At 38.1% G+C, this 21088-nt stretch overlaps 1 protein-coding gene across 1 annotated transcript in view; it reads right to left on the bottom strand.

Moving 5' to 3' along the window:
* NT5DC1 (5'-nucleotidase domain containing 1) overlaps positions 1-21088 on the bottom strand; it is a 150927-nt gene that overhangs the window by 27547 nt on the left and 102292 nt on the right. Inside the window, exon 8 of the mRNA XM_075087481.1 lies at positions 18028-18125. Coding sequence (XP_074943582.1) covers positions 18028-18125 — 98 coding nt within the window. The remainder of the gene's footprint in view (positions 1-18027; positions 18126-21088) is intronic.

Here is a 21088-nt window from a genome sequence, read left to right as displayed (position 1 = left end):
TCTCTTCTTATGCTTACCAATCCCAACACTAAATTTACTAGTACTAAATAACAGTAATACTAAAAGCTGGCAATGCGCCGAAAAAACACCACAGATAAAGGTGAGAGAAATACACACATACCATCCTGTGAAAAAAATAAACTATTTCATAAAAATTCATAAGTGCTACTTATCCAATTAATAAAAATTCCTTTTTCTCACGATGGACTTCTGATCTGTCACTCATTTATAATCCTGATAAGACCTAAGTACAAAATAGTGTATTTTCAAATTGCCCTGGGCATATAGGAACCACAGACTCCTTAGAGAAGAGAAATAAATAAATAAATAAATAAATTATTTTTACTAAAACCTTTTTAGTTTTTATTAAAATCTGCCTTACTGCTTAATTATACCAAGTAACAGGCCTTGCAGAGACAAGATTGAAGTTTTACTTGTTTGTAAGAAAATTGGAATTTCCTTTAGAGAAGTCAGCAAGTTAGTTTCTTCTAGAAGTTTTGATTACTGTGTTACAAGAACTGAAAATAACAGCTCACTACAGATTTAGTAATTTGTTTTCGAATCTGTCAAAGCATGAACCCCATACCTTCCCACAAACGGTCTGGCTAATGAACAAAGTGTCTCTATTTAAAACATTGATACGATAAAATGCAAGCAAGGCCTTTTTTCCTTGGAAAATGAAAATCACTTTTTGGAAAATGATTCATCTGCAAGTTCATTTTTAAATGTAGTTCATGCACAGATTTGGTGAAACTTTTTCCATAATTTTATTTAATTTTATTTATAACTCAAAGAACTTCTATTTTGGAAGGGTAAGAGGGACATAAATACAGAATTTCATTTCTTCCTTGCACATATTTTGTAAGGTTTTTTTTTTAAGTGGGATCTTGGAGAGGTACAAAATGGCAAGAAAAGAAATAAATTCCCTCCCCAGAACAGTTTTATTCTGGACCTCATTAGTTTTGTAAGAAGCTCCAGATCCTTATAATTGAGGAACTCCCAATATCCAGACAAATGTCCCCGAATAACCTTATCAATACTAATATCATAGTCATCCTAGAGATTCCTATATATTTACGGAGAGATACAGGCTTTTCCAGAAAGCATTTTGAATTCAAGTAAGTTAGGAGAGTTATGGAAATTGAGGAAAAAACTGACATAAGAATTTCAGGAATATGTAGTTCAGTTCAAGCAACTGTCTATAACCTTTCTTACTAGGTGATGCTTCACTGCTGGACAAAAATCTGAAGAGTGGGTGGAAGCAGAAGATGGAGGAAAGCACAGAAGATGAGACAGGGGCCACCAGTCAGTTCTGACCTAACCTGTCACTTCAGAAAAATGTCTTAATTTTCACAATTAAAATAAAATCGAGACACGCAAAGCATGTTCTTTGAACTGTGCAGACCGTAATCTTCCAGTTTATCCTAACCCTCTAGATCTCTCTAGTAATACCTACTGAAATAAGGCATATTGCAAATTGCTTTTGGACTATACTCTTCCCTACTGAAAACTGACACTGTAGTGTAGTGGGAAAAAACTTCCTGCCATCATTTACTTTGGCCTCAGACGTTAAAAAAAGAGAACAAAAGTTCTTTAATCCTCAGTTACAGAAAGACTAAGAAATTTTTTTCCCTACATCTTAATACTTCATGTATAAAATATATATGTAAACTAGAATAGACAATTTGATTCTGAACAAATGTATCTCCATAAAGCAGCATACAGACCCTGCTGCAAGGGGCCTTTGTTTTTTATTTCTTCACTTCCCTAGTTACTTCAAAGGGCATAAAAATTGTGAAGTAAACATGAGCATGCATAGTTATTGCACATACTCATTTGCCTGGAATACAAAATAGACATTTTCATTAACTTTTATATGCAAACTATTTATACAGCAAAGTTGAGTTATGATTTATAAGAAAGGTCCATTCTTTTTTCCTAACTTATTACACTACCTCAATTCCCTACTTTAATTTTATTGATTAATTCTGTCTGAAGTTCCAGCTCTCCAAATATTGGCTGCCTCTGAATGGGGCAGTTTTAAATCAACCTTGTTGAGATGAACAATCTCTAGTGTTCTAGATTAAGTTAAGATTCAAGATTCCACAGGTAAAAAATGAAATTTGGGAATTTAAAAAAAAATCCACTCGGCCTTCTGCCTGTTCATAACTGTACAAGCATTCCATAGCTGCAGATAGAGGTTATTAAGAAACCTTGCTCAGACTGTCCCTCTGACTCAGTAATTAAAAAAGAACCCCGCCCCGACCCACAGCAGTTTCCTTAGCACAGTGCTGCTGCCAGGCCTGGCAAGCTCAGCAAGCGGCAGCGAGAGCTTTCCTGGGGAGTGCAGGGGTCTGACCGCTGGAGCCCCAGCATGTCCCTGATGCTGTATGGAGGTTAAAAAACTCAAACATGGTTTCTCCTGTTTGAAAAGGGGAAATTTCTCAAAAAAAAAAAAAAAAAAGAGAGAGAGAAATTGAAAATAGCTTTTTCTCTCAGTGTTTCACATTTATCCTGCTATTCAGAAGCTGTGAAGTCTGCTGATTCCCAGTATTTCTAAACAAAACTGGATGCCTTAGAATAATCAATTTTTTTCCCCTGGAAATAAAAGCTAACGTCTGAGACTACTGAGAGACAGGTTCTGGCTCCTGTTGGCCCAAGACTTCCTTCTCTCACATGGCAGAAGAGAAGCATTACATTACACACTTAAAAACCATACCGATATTAAAACCATTTGAATATGGCTGTCAGGAAAGAGACTACCTTGGCATTGCTTCATATATGTACTAAAATGTGAATATTTTTTTACATTATTAATAATACTTAGCACTTCAGGATTTTTTCTTTTATTATTACTTGAACTATAATCAGAATATGATGGCATTAATAGTTAAGGACCATTTTCTATTGGAAAACATAGAAGCTGCCACTAATAGTTTAAAATCATAGATATGACAGAATATCAAACATACCAGAAAAGAATAAAATATCAGAACAATCACAGTGGGTGGTCTTGTTCAGTAGCAAATAGACTTTTTATTCCTGACACATTTTCTGCCTTGTATTTTGTTTCCCTTTGCTTAAGAAAATGTTCAAGAAGCACCAAAGACAGGTCAGGACCTAAGACTGCTTTTGGGCTTGTGCAGCGTACCCTTGCCATGAGCAATGTGCCCATTAGGGTCCATCACAGAAAGCCTTTAGCAGGAAGTGCTAAAGAAAGAAAATTGTTTGGAGTTATACTGATGATTAATCAGGTGGTGCTACAAGCTACAGCTACACAGGAGAAAGAGGAAAACGTAAACTAGGAAACCTCCCCAGACCATGGGTGTGCTGGATTTGGGCCAGCTGGGGAACAGGACAGCCAAGCCACAGCCAGCTCCCTGTCCGCGTGCCTTGCTGAGAGGTGTGGGGGAGCCATGCCCGAGGATGTTCTTGGGAAAGATGCTCATCCTTGGAAGTGCAGCAGGGAAAAAGCATCCTAATGTAGATAAGGTTTGGGGGACTGTGGTCGGCTACATGGGGGGAGGACGCTGCACCCACGGTTTGGTCTGGGTTAGTCTGGCTTTTGGGATAGGGAGTCACCAGATCTGCCACAGGTTTCCTGCCTGACCACGGGTGCTTTGTATGTAAATAGAAGTGTTAAAGCTCTCACATGTCAGAAGACCTATGAGCGTAAATATATTAAGGTTCATGAAGTATTTTGGTACAGTGGCAACAACAGCCATTTAGGTGGCTTAGGAGGGCAAAGTGAGATGAAGATGAGAGAGGTAGAACTAGATTTATGTAGACTGGATAAAAGAACAAATAACTGTGCTGTAATGTTGCTCAGGCCATGGGTGCGGAGATGAGAGACAGTGGGGAAAGTTCTCCTGGGGCCCAGAGAAACTAAGAAATATTTTCATCTTCTTTCCATTGCTTTGCACCTCTCCTGCCCCTCTGTGGCTCCTGTCTATGTAGGGTGTTCCCACCGAGCTCTCTGTTGGGATTTAGGACCTGTGGCGGACAGGAGCAGAAAGGAAGGACACAGCGTCTGCCTGTTGCAGAAGACAGAGGGGTGACAGCAAGTTCAGTCCCGAGGTCCGGGGACAATTTCATGGCCCTGTGGACCACGGTCATGGATGAATTCAAAGGAGGGACAAAGAACATGACAGGGTTAGAACAACTGGCAGAGAATTTGGACGCTTTTTAAAGGTCTGCTCTTGGGCCAGGCCTGTCAGGGAACACCAGAATGAAGAACAAGAAACCCTGTTCCTATTAGAGCTGTTGAGATATATTAGAACTTATTGAAAATGGAAAATGTTAGGAAATTAATGTTCTAACAAAGAGGAAAAATTTTTATGTGTGTAACCGTCACTGTAAATCTCAGAACAATGTAACTGGGCTGGAGATGCCAAGGAGAAATGGAAACTATTCCTTTCTGGTAAAGTACATTTCTCTTTGATGGGAAGACCGCCATGAAAGATTTGTAGTAATGAGTTTTTTTAAGAAGTAAAAGAGAAATGATCCCCATGACACTTCCTCTAATACTTTTCCAGTTCCTTACCTGTGCATTTCGTGTGGTTTGCAAAACCACTTAATGTCTATATGAAAATGCGCTTTACCTTGTTTCTCAGAACCAAGAGTATTGTGCCAGATCTCCGTATGCAGGAATTTCACAGATAAAATCTCTTGCTACTATTACTCCAGAAAAAATAATCATCTTGGAAGGCTCAGCCTTAGTCTGGCAGTATCACAGAGACACCTGGGATCTGTGGACAGTAATAATATATAAAGTGGTTTCACAGCAGATAAGAATCAGGTTAGAATGAACGTGTTTACTAATGAAGAGAAAAAGTCCTGGGGTCACTAACTCTGCCTAGAAAAATACGCAACATACGTATTGAAGCTAAGACATCTGAAGTCCTATGTGAATAATAAAGATTGAAGAACAAAGAGAGCGAGGAAGAAGATGGTACATCACTTTTACCTTTTCCTGAACTTTCAGCTTGCAAGAAGTAACTCCCTTCTGAACATCAGCTGCAGAGGACTTGCTACTCATCTAAACAACACAGTGTCCCATGATCACTTGCCAGCCAAGGAATGTCCAGTTTTGTGTTCTCTGACTGTTTATTTCCCTATATTGGGTGGGAGCTGCTCTTGAACTAGGTAACTCTCTACCCACCTGAGTTTTCACCTGCTATTTGTTGCAGCTCTCCCGGGTGCTTCATAAACATTAGGTAAGCCTTGGTCTTTAGAAACTGGGAAACCGAGGCAGAGATTCACTGTCATATCAAAGTGAACCAGATCTCAGCCCAGGCTTTGGACTTGATTCCTCCTCGTGTTCTCAGCTCATTTCTAGGGCTCCCTAACCAGCTCCTTTCACTACTCGCTTCCAATAGCAGATCTGATGCCTGCAGTACAAAAAATCAACATGTGCTTTCCACAAAAAACAATTCTACAGACTAACCTTTATAAAAGCTTGACATTTTGGAAGAACACACAAGAGAACTCTAAAGCGCCTTAATGAAAACCAGCACATACGGATTCATGGAAACTATGCTGAAGGGAAGCTTTCTGCAGTGCTTGCCAGCCCTCGTTCTGCCAGGAATGTACCATGCACAACTCGATGTTTGCTCTACTACAAACTGTCTCAAACACATTTCCAAATGAATTAAAAATCAAATCATAAGGTAACACTTTAAGAGGTTCTCTGTCTAATAATCTACTTATTTTTGAATCCTACAGCAGAAAACAGTTACACAGAGAACAAAGATAAATAAAACCCCCCAAATTCTATCACTTATTGCTTACACATACGTGATCTATGCCAAAGAATGATTTTTCCCTGCAAAGTCGTACCAATAACTCCCCCCTGATGTAGGTAATCCTTCTTTCTTCCAGAAATTTCTTGTGGATTTTGACAGCTGTTTAAGAACTATAATGTGAAGTTTAACCTAAATGCCCACCAACCTAATTCACACAGGTTTGCACTGAACCTTAGTGGAGTAGTAAAGTTTATGAACTTGTACTGATCCATCCTGCAGGCAGCCAGACCTTGGCTGCTGTAGACACAGGAGTTCACAGCTTTCTAATCAGCAGGTAGCCTGGTTCTATTCAGTTACTAATATACTGGTGCCTAGAGACACCTGAGATGCCCTAAGATCCTCCAGCACATCAGTCCAAATTGGGAAGGTACGGGTTTCCAGGGGCTCTTGATGAGCACCAGAGGCCTACGATTAGGGATTGAGCTCCAGATGCGAAAGTATAGCGTGAAGGGTCTATGATAAGAAGGACAGCCACTGCAGGTTGCAGCACTGGGTGAATGGGGCCAACGGGGCCAACATATTCTTTGCCTACAATGGGAGCTGGCTGAGGAATAAATACTAAATGATTGGTAGCCAGAGTAATTTCTATGTACTGTTTCTTCTATATGTATTCCTGGTATTTACTTATTTATTTCCGGACAGACCTCCGTGACTTCTAGAACATGGCATCACCCTTACAATGTAGTTGTGAGACAATCCTTGTTTAAGGGAGAGGCTTGCAACTAAATGACAAAAAATAGCTTCTGAAAACAATGCATCTCTCTTGTACAGGTTTGGCAGGAAGACAAGCCAGCTTTTGAACTAAGCTATCGGGGGTGCAACAACCTACTTGTAAACAGCAGTGAAGTCTGGTAATGATCTGCATGAGTTAATAAGCTTTCCGGGGGACCTTTTTTATTCCGTGGATGAAATAAAATGTATTTGTTTAACCATCTTATATTAAAAATGCACAAAACAGATCAAAAGGAAATATGCATTCTTTTTATGCCAAAACAGCTGCTGACTTGTGCGTAGTTTGTTTCCCTAGCGTTCCTTTCAGTCTTTTGATATTTCCAATTTAGCTCTTCCCCCTCCAGTCATGGGCTGACACTCTTATATATGCTGGGAAATAGAATGAAGGTGAAAAGAAATATTTCATATAACCAGAAGCAATATTAAAAAAATAATAACCTCTCCATCTAGAATTCTGGATATTGAATTATCTCTATAAATAATTGCTAGACACTCTTCAGGTATTGCATTATACCAGTCTGAGCTCCCATGCACCCACTGTAAAGGAGCCACAAACCACTTCATCATTAAGACTACATCTTAATGTTCTCTTCAGTAAATTAAATTAAGTGAGCTTACGTGTCCCTCAGACACAACTGACTAGCCAACCCTTTCAAATTTTCAGCATTTCTATGGAAGAGAACTGGAGGTATTATTTCAGAAAGGGTCCTACTAATGCTGCAAAGAAAGTTAGTGTTGCAAGTCTTGCTTATGTATGGAAGATGTGCATTTGCTTTTGTCTTCTCACTGATGTGAAGACCCAATTCTGTGTGAAGTCTTCCCTAAATCCTAAGTCTTTTTCATCATCACACATTGTTTGAGTATTATCACACTATAAATGGGATCTATGTTGAGTGCTGACCGCTTTGCTTCTAAATCTTGCATAGTGTTTGGCTGTGTTTTCTCAGGGACTATGGAGGAAAAAATAATCTCCTCTTAATAATCTTTTCATGTGTTGGAGAAGAATTCCCTTAAGCCAGAGAAGTCTGCTGAACATCGTTTTGTCTGCAATACAAACTGGTCGTTTAGGTAATTGGCTTTGGTTTTGAAAATGCAGACTAGGATAGGGCAACTCAAGTTCTGTGGGGACTCACTACAGAGAGAGGATGGGGTTGACAGGCCCTTAGCAGTTCATTCTGCTGTAAAAACAAGCTGCATTTTTTGGATGAACTGGGCTTCCTAACTGTGGGAGCCTTCTGTGCCCTATCTCTCTGGTACTGCGGGTACAATCCAGACCAGACTGTATCACAGTTCCATTCTCTGCTAAAATCCTGAAAGAAAAGCAACACTAGAAGGTGGTCACAAAACAATGCTTGAGGATTTTCTATACATCCTGACTTTTAATGACATCCCAATCACATGGTCTATGTGTTTAAATGGAATTCTGTAGAGTTACTACAGTTAACTCTCTTTATCTGCAATTTATATAGTTAGTAAATATTGTTGTTAAAACAAATGTTACTTTTAAATCCTGATGTCACCTCTTAGGCAACCACATTTAAAGCATCATCACGACTTACAGATTTTGAAACCTATTTCACAAAAATAGGTTCTTTGATAGACTGCTTCTAAGTACACAGGCTTGGAAAACTTAAAATAATTCACCATATTAAAAAGGCATTTGACATGCTTTTCTATGAAGAAAGTTTCTTCTGTTAGAATTAAACAGAAATATGACCTGATAACTGACAACCAATTTTAAGAAATCATCGGTATGGAACCGTCTTTCAAAACAAACACCTACTCTAGCTTATTGCTTTCAACAATTTGAAATAATTATTGAATAATTTCAGTGTAGAACACATCAAGTTAAGAGGTCCAATTCCTTAAACTTATAAAGGTTATATCACTGAACCATAAAAAGTACATCCAGCAGAATTAATTGCAATTATGTTATCCTAATTTTTGCATTATGATAAATCTTTGGAAAGGCCTAAAAGGATTTTCACAGTCAAGACTCTTATGGAGTCGTTACGCAAACATAGTTTACAGTTCTTCACTGTTTCTGGATTAGCACATTACAAATCTTAGTTAAATATGCAGATCTGCCAGAGATATGATTAAGGGAAAGTCATTCAATCTCTTGGTGTTTCAGTTCCTTGGCTCTAAAGGAAAAACTGGTGCTTTTGTTATTTTACCATTTGTTTATCTGGTCTCCCTGTAGGCTCCTTGGAGACAAAGACTGACTCTTATCACATGCTTGCACAATACCTTAAAGAATTGGGTTTTGAGTTTTATCCTGGCCTTGAATATAATGTAATATAATCAATAACTAGGATTTTGCAGTAGTTACCACAACTCCTTTTGAAAATGCAAACGTACTTTCCATACACAAAGAATTCTGGTTATGGAGTACTTGGCAATTATGCTAAACATGTATTCCAGTTTTAACAAAAGGAATATTGTTGATAGGCAGCTTTTGAAAGCAGCAGCTTTAGCTTTCTTTGAACTAGCTTTCTGTAATATTCTTATCAGCTTTGTGCCAAACACTCTATTTAATATCAAAGGTAATCAGCTGAAGCAACCCCTGCTGCCTTTATGCAGAAGAACTTCGCAGTTTTTCACTGTTTTGATTTTTGGATGAATAACTTCTTATTCCTTTTATCCTCTGAGGTACTTTGAACACTATGCAAACATATAAAGAACTTGGCTCGACAAATTTACTTTACTTTTTTCTTTTAAAGAAGGATAGGCATTGGAGAATGCATCTGCAGTTCAGCATTCATCTCAATACTCAGAAACAAAGAGCTGCCATACTTCAAAGACTATATTTTTTTTCTATTTTTTTTTTAATAAACAAGGAGTTGTTTATGAACAACAGTGGAAATAATGGGGCCTATCTTTCTATGAAGTTGTGTCTTGCTCTTGGATTCACTGAACGTCAAATAGGGTGCAAAGTCTCATGGATCTTCTGGTAGCTGGGGTATTTGTGGCCAGGCTCTCCTGGATGGATCCTCCAGTACCTAATAAGGGGTAATTTTACACTGCAGCCTTTCTCTGAGCTGGCAGTGACAGACCGATTTTTTCCTCTCCAGCCTGTACAGAATACTGAGACTACTAGGCCACACTAAAACGTGGCTGAAATTGCATTACTGATAGAGGTCTGCAGTAGGGGGTGGGCAGAAACTCCTACTCACATACGCCACATGATTGCATAAGCCTCAACGTTTAGGCAAACAGACTAGATGTTAAAGAATTGGCCTGTGTCCTGGTAGCTCCTCTGGCTAATATGGTTGAGGCATTGGCCAAAGGAGATCGAGAAGCAGCAACCCAAGCCAATTTCCAATGGCTGGCTCAGCTGATAACCACATACCTACCATGACAGTTAGGAGGGGCCATCGGCTGAAATCACAGCTCTTGGCCCATGCTCCAGGTTTACAGTGAATTGCCGTGGTTAGGCCAGCACTGTGCCCTCCTGGCAGAAACAGAAACTGAACTTGGCCACTCAACCTCCAGCTTCTGATGTGCTGTAAAATGCCCAAGTGACACCAGTCACCGTTGAGAGTATTTCTAAACAATGCAATGAAAACCTGGTGCCCAACACTTCTGAAGCAAATACCAGTAAAGCCCATTCCAAGTAAAACAGAACAAAACAAAACTGTTCCGTTCCTCTCCCTAGGAGAAAGGAATGGCCTCTCTGATCAGGTTGCCCAGAAGGATGTACTGTAAGGGAGAGTTTGGCTTGCCTGTTTTTTGGCTGCCACACAGCCTAACTACTACGGAGTGGCAAATTACAGAAATTACAGCAGCTTAAGTATGTCATTGTACGACTGGATACATGCATCGTCGGTGCAAACTGTAGAGTGGCCCCTTACAAAGGGTTATAAATGGTACACTGACAAGGAGCAATAAAAAAAGTACTTCCTCAATTTCAAAACACTTGCCTCTATGAGGCAATGACCTCAAATATGGTAGCCAAGGACTTTGAAAACTATCAGAAGAATGAAGCTTTATGCCAGCGTTTTGCTATCATCTGTTAAAAAAGTATTGTGTCTGTCTATGACTTTAACAGTCTACTCTGCAAAAGCACGCGGGTATGCGCTGGCCCGACTTTGCTTTTTGCATCTGTTTTAAATGCTTTCACATAGACCACTGTACTGAACATGTAAAAAACAAAATCCAGACTGTTATTGTCAACTAAGACTGTGTTTATCAAACATGAAGTAAAGTTTAACTGTTAGAAAAGAGGCCCTTAACTACAGTCTCCATCTCCCATCTTACCTATCCCATGGCTTAATTACAAACGTTGATGACACAATAGATGATCACTGCTATTCTCAAATGATTCCCAAGCTGTTGATTCCAAACTACACACAGGTACTGTTTAGGAAACTTTAAAAAGATTAATTGGTAAATCCCTTTGATTACAAGGTAACATATGCTGATTTTTAAAATGTTTGTCTACAGCACATGAGTAACATTGGGAAACCAGAAGTCGCTGAGACAGCTGTTTACACTGTCAGAAAACAACTCTGTTGAGTGGCTCCTATCTGTGCAAACGCAGTACACGAAGTAGAGCAGTTTTAGACTAACATCATTTAAACAAAGAAAGTGAGGTGAAACAGTTGGCCATGGAACCTGACTAGATTTTTGGAAACACTCTCTGAGCTTCTCTGGTGGATGATGAATATCTGTATGAAAACAAACCCTGTTACATGAGATTAATTTGGTTTGTATGCGTGTCCCACTGTCAGCCCTACTGGCCTAGCCTAGGCTGCTTTTCAGAAAGCAGAATCAGGCATTGACCATGCTGCTAAAGAGGGTGTCAGCTGAAGGAATCATCTTTATGAGGCATTTCCATAATCCTTATGGGTTTTCATAATAAAAAATAAGGATAGTCAGGTTCTATTACTGACTGTATATATCATCATCCATACCAATTAGTTGCTTAAAAAGAAACTCCTCTTTCTCCAGAAATGATGGATAAAATGAAAACCTCTAGCTGAGATAAGAGTAGGGAATTATTTCTCATTGGTGGCTTGGGTATGGAACCAGATACTTTATCCCTTAAATCAGGGGACCTCCTATTGCCAGCTGCATACGGAACTAGTTTCTGATATTAAAGAGTTAGGAGACTCTTGATCCTAACATCATGATCTCATGAGGCAGAAAAAGATCTAGCTTTGAAAACTAGAGTACAAAATATAATTATTTATTAATTCTAACCCTCCTTTTTCCTTCCTAAATGGCCAGAAAATACATGCAAAACAGTGCCAATACACTATAAAGAATTGCTAAACAAGATTTCCTTGAAAAGAATTGCATTGCTTTCACTGACTATATGGCACTGTGGGATGTTATAACAATATAAAGGCAGTAATTTTTGAAGACATACAGGAAACAGTTATGGACTTATTCCTCCTGAATAATGCAGTCTGCAGCCAGTACAATCTTTATATGTACTCTGTCACAAGCTGTCAGCAAATATGCATTGTTACATGGCCTCATATTATAGAATATTTCCAGACAGGCTATGAAGAGACACTATCTCCACAAGAATGGCAGCAAGCACAGATGCATCAAATAAAGGAACACCCCGAGACACTGGAGGATTAGATTACACAGGTCTTCTCTGTGTTGTTATTCTGCTCGTGTCTTCTGAGAAGCAGGAAAAGAGGCCCTTTGTGGGCTTCCCCCAAACTGCCTCCTGAGCCCAGAGAGCCCCCAGGAGGGCAGCGCCACATCCCCTGCTGTGGCTGGAGGGCAAGTTGGGAGTGCCAATCGATGCGGTACATGGGTAAATCAGTTTAAGCTATGTGTTTGACACACTGGATTTATTTCAAAAGTCCTCCTTGAGGCAATGGTAGAAGTGAAAAGCCAAAGACTTGAAATTCAGAGAACCCCATCACAGAATGAAATCTCTCCCCTCTGTGTGTTTACATGTGCTGCTCTGCTCTTATTCTGCCTCCTCCCGTGCTCTCTCTTCCTGTCACCTGGCTCCGACAACCACCCTGACTGTTCTTTGTCTCACGTATATGCCCTTGTGCACCTCTGCATTTATGCCAGATTTTCCTTCCCCCCATCTACTCTGATGCTCATGGGGGGATCAGTGGGCATCCGAGATTCAGTGATAAAGATGGACCAGAGATCCACGTCAAATGACGGAAGAAAAAGTCCTGTTTAATCCCAGCAATGACTTGTGGCTGGAGGAGTCCAGTACAGACCAAATCTGTGGAAAATATGACATGCAGACTGAGGACCACAACCCAGTCATTTGGCAAGGATTCACAGGTACAGCAAAAGACCAGGTTCCTGCCGGGAGAGTGGGCTCTCTGCCAAATATCAAGTCTCTGCATAAGAACACCAACAGTTGTGCTGTCATATCTGTGATGAGCTAAAGGCTATATCTAAAACTACTTTAAATTAAAATTTGAATCTCCTTTTAATTATGAAGATCTGACGATCTAAAGCAAGACAAGATTGGTAAGAAGAGATGATTGGAACAACTAACACCGCCAAAAAGAGAAGACAAGCTCTCTTGAGTTTTAACCTCACGGGCTGATGTAAAAGTACCAAAAAAAAAGTTTTTTTCTTATTAAGAGCCTTCACTGTAGAGGTAGCAACTGAGATACCTATTACATAGCAATTATAGCAACTGAGCTATACTGTAGACTCAATTCAGTGTGTTTTGGTTGACAATTTAATCAGAATTTTCTAGAGATGGCATTTATGTCCTTCAAAGAAGTGAACAATGCAAGACTATTTCAATGATATATTCCCTGCACTATAATGTGCTTCAAAATTTCCACATTTTTAATAGATATTCTACAGTTTTACCAAAGGTCTTTAAAATATTTACTGTGTAGTATTTTGGTAGTCTTCTGGCAGTAAAGACAGAAGTCTCAAATAAAAAGAATGACCTAAAAAGAAATTATATGGCCTACAAATTTCTTGTCCAGGAAAATGAAGGCACTCCCTTCCTGATCCCACTCCTCAGGCCTAAAAGGCCTTAGAATATAAATTCATAAAAATAGTTATATAGGATCGCCTTGATTCTCCACCCAGTTCTGTATCCCATCTCCGGCAATAGTCAAGCCCAGATGTTGCAGAAGATGGCAGAAGAAAACTTAAATAACAGACATGGCATCATCTCCTTCTTCTGAACTCTTGCAGCCCCTAATAATCAAAGACACTCTTCAGCCTACAAGTATGTCATTTTATATCCTGTCCCCTTAGTTTCTTTTCTAATTGACTCTTTCAGTTTATAGCATCTTCCTGTATTTTTAGAAGTCTTAGAGAAGAATGACTGAAGGAGGAAAAAAGCTTCTGCAGTGAGTTGTTAAAAATGGCAGTTACCAGAGGATTTTAAAAAACTGGAGGACTGACGAGTTTCCTAAATTGGGGGCTACGTCACATAGCAGGCGCACCATAAGCTGGACAGAAATTCAAGTGCAGGAATAAGGCAGACAGCCTGGAAGTGCAACTGGAAGTGGGCTTTGAAACCTGAGACTCTCTGCAGGAGGAGAGTGGGTTTGTTTCTCTGGGCATTGGATAAGGGCACACAATCTCACAGAAATATGGCATCCACTGCCGCTCCATATATAGGATTGTTTTAGGCCTGTACATATATGAACACATATATATGAAGATACACATACACTCTTAAATATGCATTATACATTCAGACACTGAACAATCAGCAACACATTTTGCATTTATCAAAAAAAAAAAACAAAACCAAAACCAACCACCCAGATCAAAAAAGACAGTAACTGTTCCTGAGCTGGAAATAAAAAGATATGAAAGTCTGATTTAGGACCAAGTGAGAATTCCTTGTGCATACAGACTTACAGAAGGCTTTCAGGGGATTTAGGGTTATCTTTAGCATTTTTATTTTAATTTTGCATTCTAAAAATATATATTTGACTATGATCAGTACTGGCAGTCAGGCTAGTAGCTTCACATACATTAATGAGTGATGTGGTAAAGGGAAAGCTCTGCTGTCAAATGTTACAGAAATCTTGGTGTACTGCAGATTATCGGATGAGTCACAACTGTATTTGCTATTTATATTCCTTCAAGTCCTTCATGGAATGATATATTATTTTAAGCTGAATGGAGCTGTTGAAAGCAAAGAAAATCCTACATTCTCAACATAGGATTTACACAAACATCTTTGACCTGATCCTTAGATCCAATAGCTCAAAATACTATTAGTACTTTTAAGAACCATTTAAAGAATTTCCCTGTGTAAAACAAAATGTGACCTTGTGATTAGAAGTAAATTACGGAATATTTGTATTATGGGAGTAAAGGTTTGCTTTGCTATGTAAGCTACCCCTAACTATAAAAACTGTTTTGCCAGATAAAAATAAATCTAGCTGATCTAAAACCTGGAAAGATACTTATAAACTGTTCCCCCATTTAACAGAATGGTACTTTATAAGAAAATTATGCAAATTAAATAATTAATTATTGTGCATTTCAGTGCCCCAGTTCAATAAAAAGCAGTCTCAAATCTTTTACGATTTCAGTGTTTTGATTGCTTTAAATGATGCATGTCTTGAAACTCAAATGAAGCAGTGATGCATTTTCAATTGTGCAATTAAAATAATTTTTCATGGTTTCTAAATGGATTAGTTCTAAAATTACTTGCCTACTGAAAAAACATTTCTGCAGAGCAGTTATCCAATATCGCATTTCTAGACAATGCCTTCTTTGTCATCTTGTCCTGTTTCTTGTCCTCCTTCAAATGTTTACTGAACACAGGCACCTTTTTGAAATTATTCCCTGAGAAGAGTTTATCCTTCCCTTTAGTAAACTTCAAAACCTTTCCCTTAGTAAATCTGCAGCAAAAGTCCTGTTATATATAAATAAAATTTAGCTCCAGTACACAATGCAACACTTGGGTGTTTGAAATCAAGAACACATTCCATATTTTGTGCCCTAAGTCCATTTGTAACACAATTCCCTTGGAATAGAAGGGAATACAGTATTATTAGGAATTTACTGTAATTTAGACCCACCGATGGATGGAAGAACATGGTTGAAACTCCGCCCTGGAGAAATGGATAGGACTGATAAGGCGTTACTTCAGTCCATTTTCCGCAACAAATTACTTCACAGAACAAGCTTTGTTTCACTTACTGGAACTTTTGTCCCTAAATTACACTAACGAAAGTTTACTCTTTGTGCTTTAAGAAAATACTTACTCTGATGTCCACCTCTAGTTTTTTCCTATTTCAAGGCAAAAATAAGGAAATTTTGTTACCCTGATATATTGTGGCCAGTGCTCTCAGAGAAGAGAGGGTCTGAAGCACAGTGGCTAAACTCTTCTGCCAAAAACTATAGTGGCAGAAGGAAGATAGAAACTGAAAAACTAAATTTTGGATTTTCAATGGTTCTGATATGAAAGACAGCCGTAAAAAATTCTGGAAAAACGCCCTCCCCCCCCCAAGTAATTAGAAGCTCCACTGTTTGCTCTTTCAAAAACGAACTGTTTTCCTTGGTATTTGTGGTGACTGGGTGAAACTATCAGTGCCTACCCTGAAGCTACAGGTTTGTTGTGAGGAATACAGAGGGAGGGCAGCAAAAGATACTTTATGAAAATGTACTGTTATTTTGGACATTTTTTCATACAATTGCTCCTATTTTGATGGTTTAAACTTCACATACCCTTAAACAAGCTCTTCGCTACTTCAAAACGTGTCTCAAAACCTGTCCTGTAAGTGTAATTCTTTGCTTTGAATGTTCTGTGTGGTTCTTTCAGAAGAAACCAGTTACTGCCAATTGAATATAAATACATTAAAAAAAATCCACACACAGGCTAGTAGTTTCAGCAAATTATTTATCTGATGATTGCTTTAGTTACATTTGTGTCCCTTATGTATTTAGATAGTGAGGTGTCCAGAACACAAACTACATTTTATTCTGTATTAATAAGGTATTAATGTAATGAGTTATCAGCCCTCACTTTGCCTCTTTGCAATGCCAAAATCTGAAGTGAATGAAAACTAGTAAGCCAGTAAGAGGACTCCAGGGAATGCTGCTCCTGTTTGAACGCATGAGAAGGAAACAGCTTCATGAAAATTGGTACTTACAATCTAATAATGTGATTAAGATAATGCCACACTATTTCTCAATGGAGACAGTAATTTCAAGTCTTGTCCCTCTGTTCTGCTCTGGTTTGCACAAAAAAAAACCCTTGTTGAAATATCTTGGAGCTTTCTGGCTGTCTGTTAAATTTACTGAAACTGGCCCACAGGTTCAAAAGTTGCTGGCTGGACTACTGAGAGAGGGACACAGCAGGATTTCCTTAGGAAGTCGGGCTAATCTGATTGTTTAAAAAATATCCAAAGTGAATTACATTTTATTTTCATTTTGCATTATATGACTAAATAAAAAGCTCGCAGAACTGAGATTTTTTCATCCTTCATGTTTTTGATCCCCCCATTTCATAAAAATAATTTCAATTTCCCTTCTGAGCTTATTTTTTCTCAGATTGTCAAGTTGGCAGTTTCCTATTTGAATTAATCCTTTAAAAATCACATTTAAGATAGTTCTTACTTATTTTCCTGTATAAATTGGTGAAACATTAAAATACAGTTTCAATACATATTTCTGCTGCTTATTTTAGTTTTACTGTAGAAGTTCCACAGGCAAAATTTCTCTTGGGCCGAAACAACTGACTTTCCTGTCACAAAATGCTAAAATACAGTTCAATATATGCTGACTTATGCTATTTTGGATGTAAGATTGATTTTCAGGTTGTACTTAATCAGAAGGCTATTTACCAAAATATGGAAAAATTAACTGTCTTTAGCCATGTTACCATTGTTATTTGTAGTTCAATGAACACTGTTCTTATCAACCTCATTTGTTACAACCTTAATTACCTAACGGACAACGTTGCCAAACTTTTCAGATTGTTTTAATTAAATTGAGTACAGGGGCACTTCCTTTTCGCCTACTCTGTCATTATTTATCCAAGGTACACACATTTAATACTGTAAGATTTCCATCATAAGTCATTTCCTTCAGCCTTGCAATTTTATTTGTACTGTTCTTTGAATTTCCTCTAAATTCTTAAATTAAGACTTCTTAATTGTAAAAATGAAAAATAAAAAGAAGCTGAAATTCTTCTTTTTCCCAGAACTAAATTTCATTTTCTGTGTATGACCGTGTCAGCACAATAAAGAAAAGGATTCTTACTTTTTCATTAATGAAATGCAGATGCAATATCTGAGCCTCAATACCATTTTTAATTACTGTTGCAGCTCTGCCTTTTCATTGTCCTTAGCACCATAACTCTTAATTTCTCAGTTCTCCTCAGTCTTAAGAGAATTTTTTACTAATATCTCTATATGTCTGGAAGAGCATTGTGTAGAGTCCATTCTTCCACCAATGCTAGATTTTCAAAATAGGTTGTCCAGTCCTCTCACTTTTTTTTTTTTTAATTTTTATTTTTTAATAGAGGTAAGCAGATGAGAAGGGAGTCACAACTGCAACTTACCAAGAGTTCGAAAAGGTCTTTGGTTCGGGGTATGGGAGAAAAAACCAGGTTTCAGAGCATTTGTAATCACAATGTCAAAATACTCTTCAAAATCATTCCTAGAAAGTAAAAGAAATTGAATTAGCTAAACTAATAAATTAGCTAAGATGCCACTAAACACTCTTTAAGACTTAAGAAAGTAGCAAAACACTTCTTTTTTCTGACCCTTCTTCAGTGTCACTACTGCCCTTCTTTTCCTGAGGTTGTCAAAAGTGAGAAGACAGCTGGCTGAGAACCCACAGTGCTGTACCTTCAGGACCACTCATTATTTGTAAAAAGATGTTCCTTGGCCCAGGGAGTTTTTAAATCTTAGGAGAACATGTGACAGATGACATGTTTTAATCTTGAGCAACAACATATGCATAGGCAAGTATAGAAATGTGTTAATGAGGGATTTTCTTTATAAAGCAGAATATATGAAGTCAAGTGATGGTGTAGGAAGTAACTGAAGACTAAAGACACTTAAATGCAGGTGCTTATGCTGTTGGCATCCATACCATAGGTATGCACAGGCCTAATGGGTGTCTAAGATGCCACCGTAGTCAACAGAGATCCAATTAATACAGCCAATTAAGTCTGGTGACTTAGATCACCTTAAAAGGATGATTTCACACAACCTAAAGTTGAAACGCCGTCTGTTAGCTGAACTCTTCAGACTCCACTGGCTGCTCTGACTAAAGCCCTGCTGGGTACAGGGACATTAGACATGTGGCTTACAAATAAACACCTGCCAAGTATGAGTCTTAATTTGCCATCTGAAGCACACAACTAAATTCAGATTTTTCAAAGATCACTAGGTCTGTGAAAATACAGATCAATATCTGAACTGTAGAAAACCCATCAATTTAAATGGGATTGTATGTTTGAGCATGGTATGTAAGTGAGACCTGTATGCAAGTCAGTAACATTACAAAGTCAACAGGGAACACAGGCAACCTTGGGGAACATTCATGCCACCTGTCCTACCATGCGATGGGTTATTTCTGGAGGTGCCAGTTACTCCTACTCTAGCAAGGGTCTTCTTTTTGTTAAGGAATCTATTAGACCTCATTTAATACATCACCAAGCTGGGAACTACAGCAAGAAATAATAACAATACCTACCTACAAGTTTTGCAGTTACTAAAATATAAAATTAGACAAATTTTGCTTAAAGAGTAATTTTTTTTTTCTAATATTGGAAAATGTAAACATTTTCCATCTGTGACGTGTATTTTTTTTAGTAGAAATATTTCATTGCTTAGGTGACTGCGTTGCCTATAACATCGAAAAATGATGGACACTTTTGCATGGAACAAAGAAGTCCCACATGGCAAGTCCAGGATCCGGGTGCAGGCACTAAAATGTTATCAACAGGAGAAGATTACTGGAAGAAAACTAGCTAACTGTGTAATTTTCAAACAATCTACAATTTCCCATGAGACACAGATAGCTTAACGAAAAAACTGAATGCTCTCCTCATGAGCTTATCTTCAAGCATTTATTTTGTGATCTAAATTACATTCCGGGCTTAAAATAGAATGTCTTTAAATGTTATTCCTCTAATGAAATGTTAGCTTTGTCTATTTTTTGCCACTTGTAAAGTAATGTAAACCTTTATTTTTTAAAAGAACCAGTATCAAGTATGACAATGGCGTGTTTTTAAAATTAGCTTCTGTGTGGAAGGTTCCAGAACAGTTTTCTGTCCTTAGGTGAAAAGTATCGATAAGTCAAACTTTTCAGATTAGCATATAGTGCAAATAATGCTTCCATGGGTAAGTTAAGCTTGAACTTCCAAAATTAATCCAACACTTCAAGAGCACAACAAAGACTTGTGGGAATAGTGGTCAGAGTTTTGTGTCAAAAATTCAAAACAGAATGAACAGAGGTGTCACAAGATTCAGTTAATTTTTTATCGATTTCTTGAAGAAAAAACTATGTTTTTGTGTGGGGAGGTGTTATCTATGGCCTTTTTAAAATCATACTAAATCTCATGTACTACTAATTTTATGAGAGACTGTACCTTGTGTTAGAATACTACTTAACATTATACATGAAAAAGTCTGTTCCAGTTACTGCTTGTGCTTGGTACGGTGGGTTGTGGTTACAGTAAATGGCTAAGACAAAGGGTAGGATGTATCTCACATAACTTTAGCCACCTAAAAATTGCACGCTACACCCCAGACAGAGCCAATGGAAAAACATCCACATTCTTAGAAGGCGATTCATCCCACTCATTTCAGACATAATTCTATGGTACAGAATGAATTGCCAAGGATGATGCCCAGTGTTTTCTCTACCCTAACCACAGAGGGAATCAAAATGACCAGCTTCAAAAAGTTCGTAGCTTTCAGGTGGCTAACATTCATGAAAAGGTGAAATGACAGTTTCAGTGACGCTGTGATGACTGACTCGTCTTTAGGTGTTCTCCTGCCAACACTTCAACATTCAGTTAAACTGACTCGCATTCTCGTGGTAGGTAAGCCTGAAAAGTCACACCATGATGTTGTTACTTGTGTGAATGAACTTGCACTTGCTTCTGTAGGTTTACATGCCTTATTCACCGATCCCAGCAATATGTTGGTGCTCTAGCCATGAAACGGTCCTCATTTTCTTTCAAAATGAGATTTTCTCTTAGACTTCCTCTCTCCTTACTGAAATGTCTTTCAGTTAAGGACAACTTGGTCAGATGAACACAACTGGGATAATTTGCTCTTGAAATGGTAAATGATACACTTAAGCATGAATTTCCCAGTGCTGATTTTATGTGGACAATAATTTCTTAGCCAAAAAGGAACTTCTCAAATAAAGTGCAGAAAAGTTGACAGTTACAAGGTAAGGATATTAGGACTAAGGCTAAAAATTCACATACATCTCTGCTTTTCATCTTTATCCTTAGGTTTTTTTTTGACGTAACACTATACAGTCCTGAACTTCTCGGAATGATATTGATTAATTGAAGGTGGGGAAAGAAATTAATAAAGGACTACATAGACATAATCCATAGGGCTTGATGTCAAGAATAAAATGCAGTTAGCCTGGTC

This window comes from Phalacrocorax aristotelis, chromosome 3 (assembly GCF_949628215.1).
Source record: "Phalacrocorax aristotelis chromosome 3, bGulAri2.1, whole genome shotgun sequence".
Taxonomy (NCBI): domain Eukaryota; kingdom Metazoa; phylum Chordata; class Aves; order Suliformes; family Phalacrocoracidae; genus Phalacrocorax; species Phalacrocorax aristotelis.
Note: the sequence above shows the minus strand (reverse complement) of the source record. Positions and strands in the feature narration are given on the sequence as shown.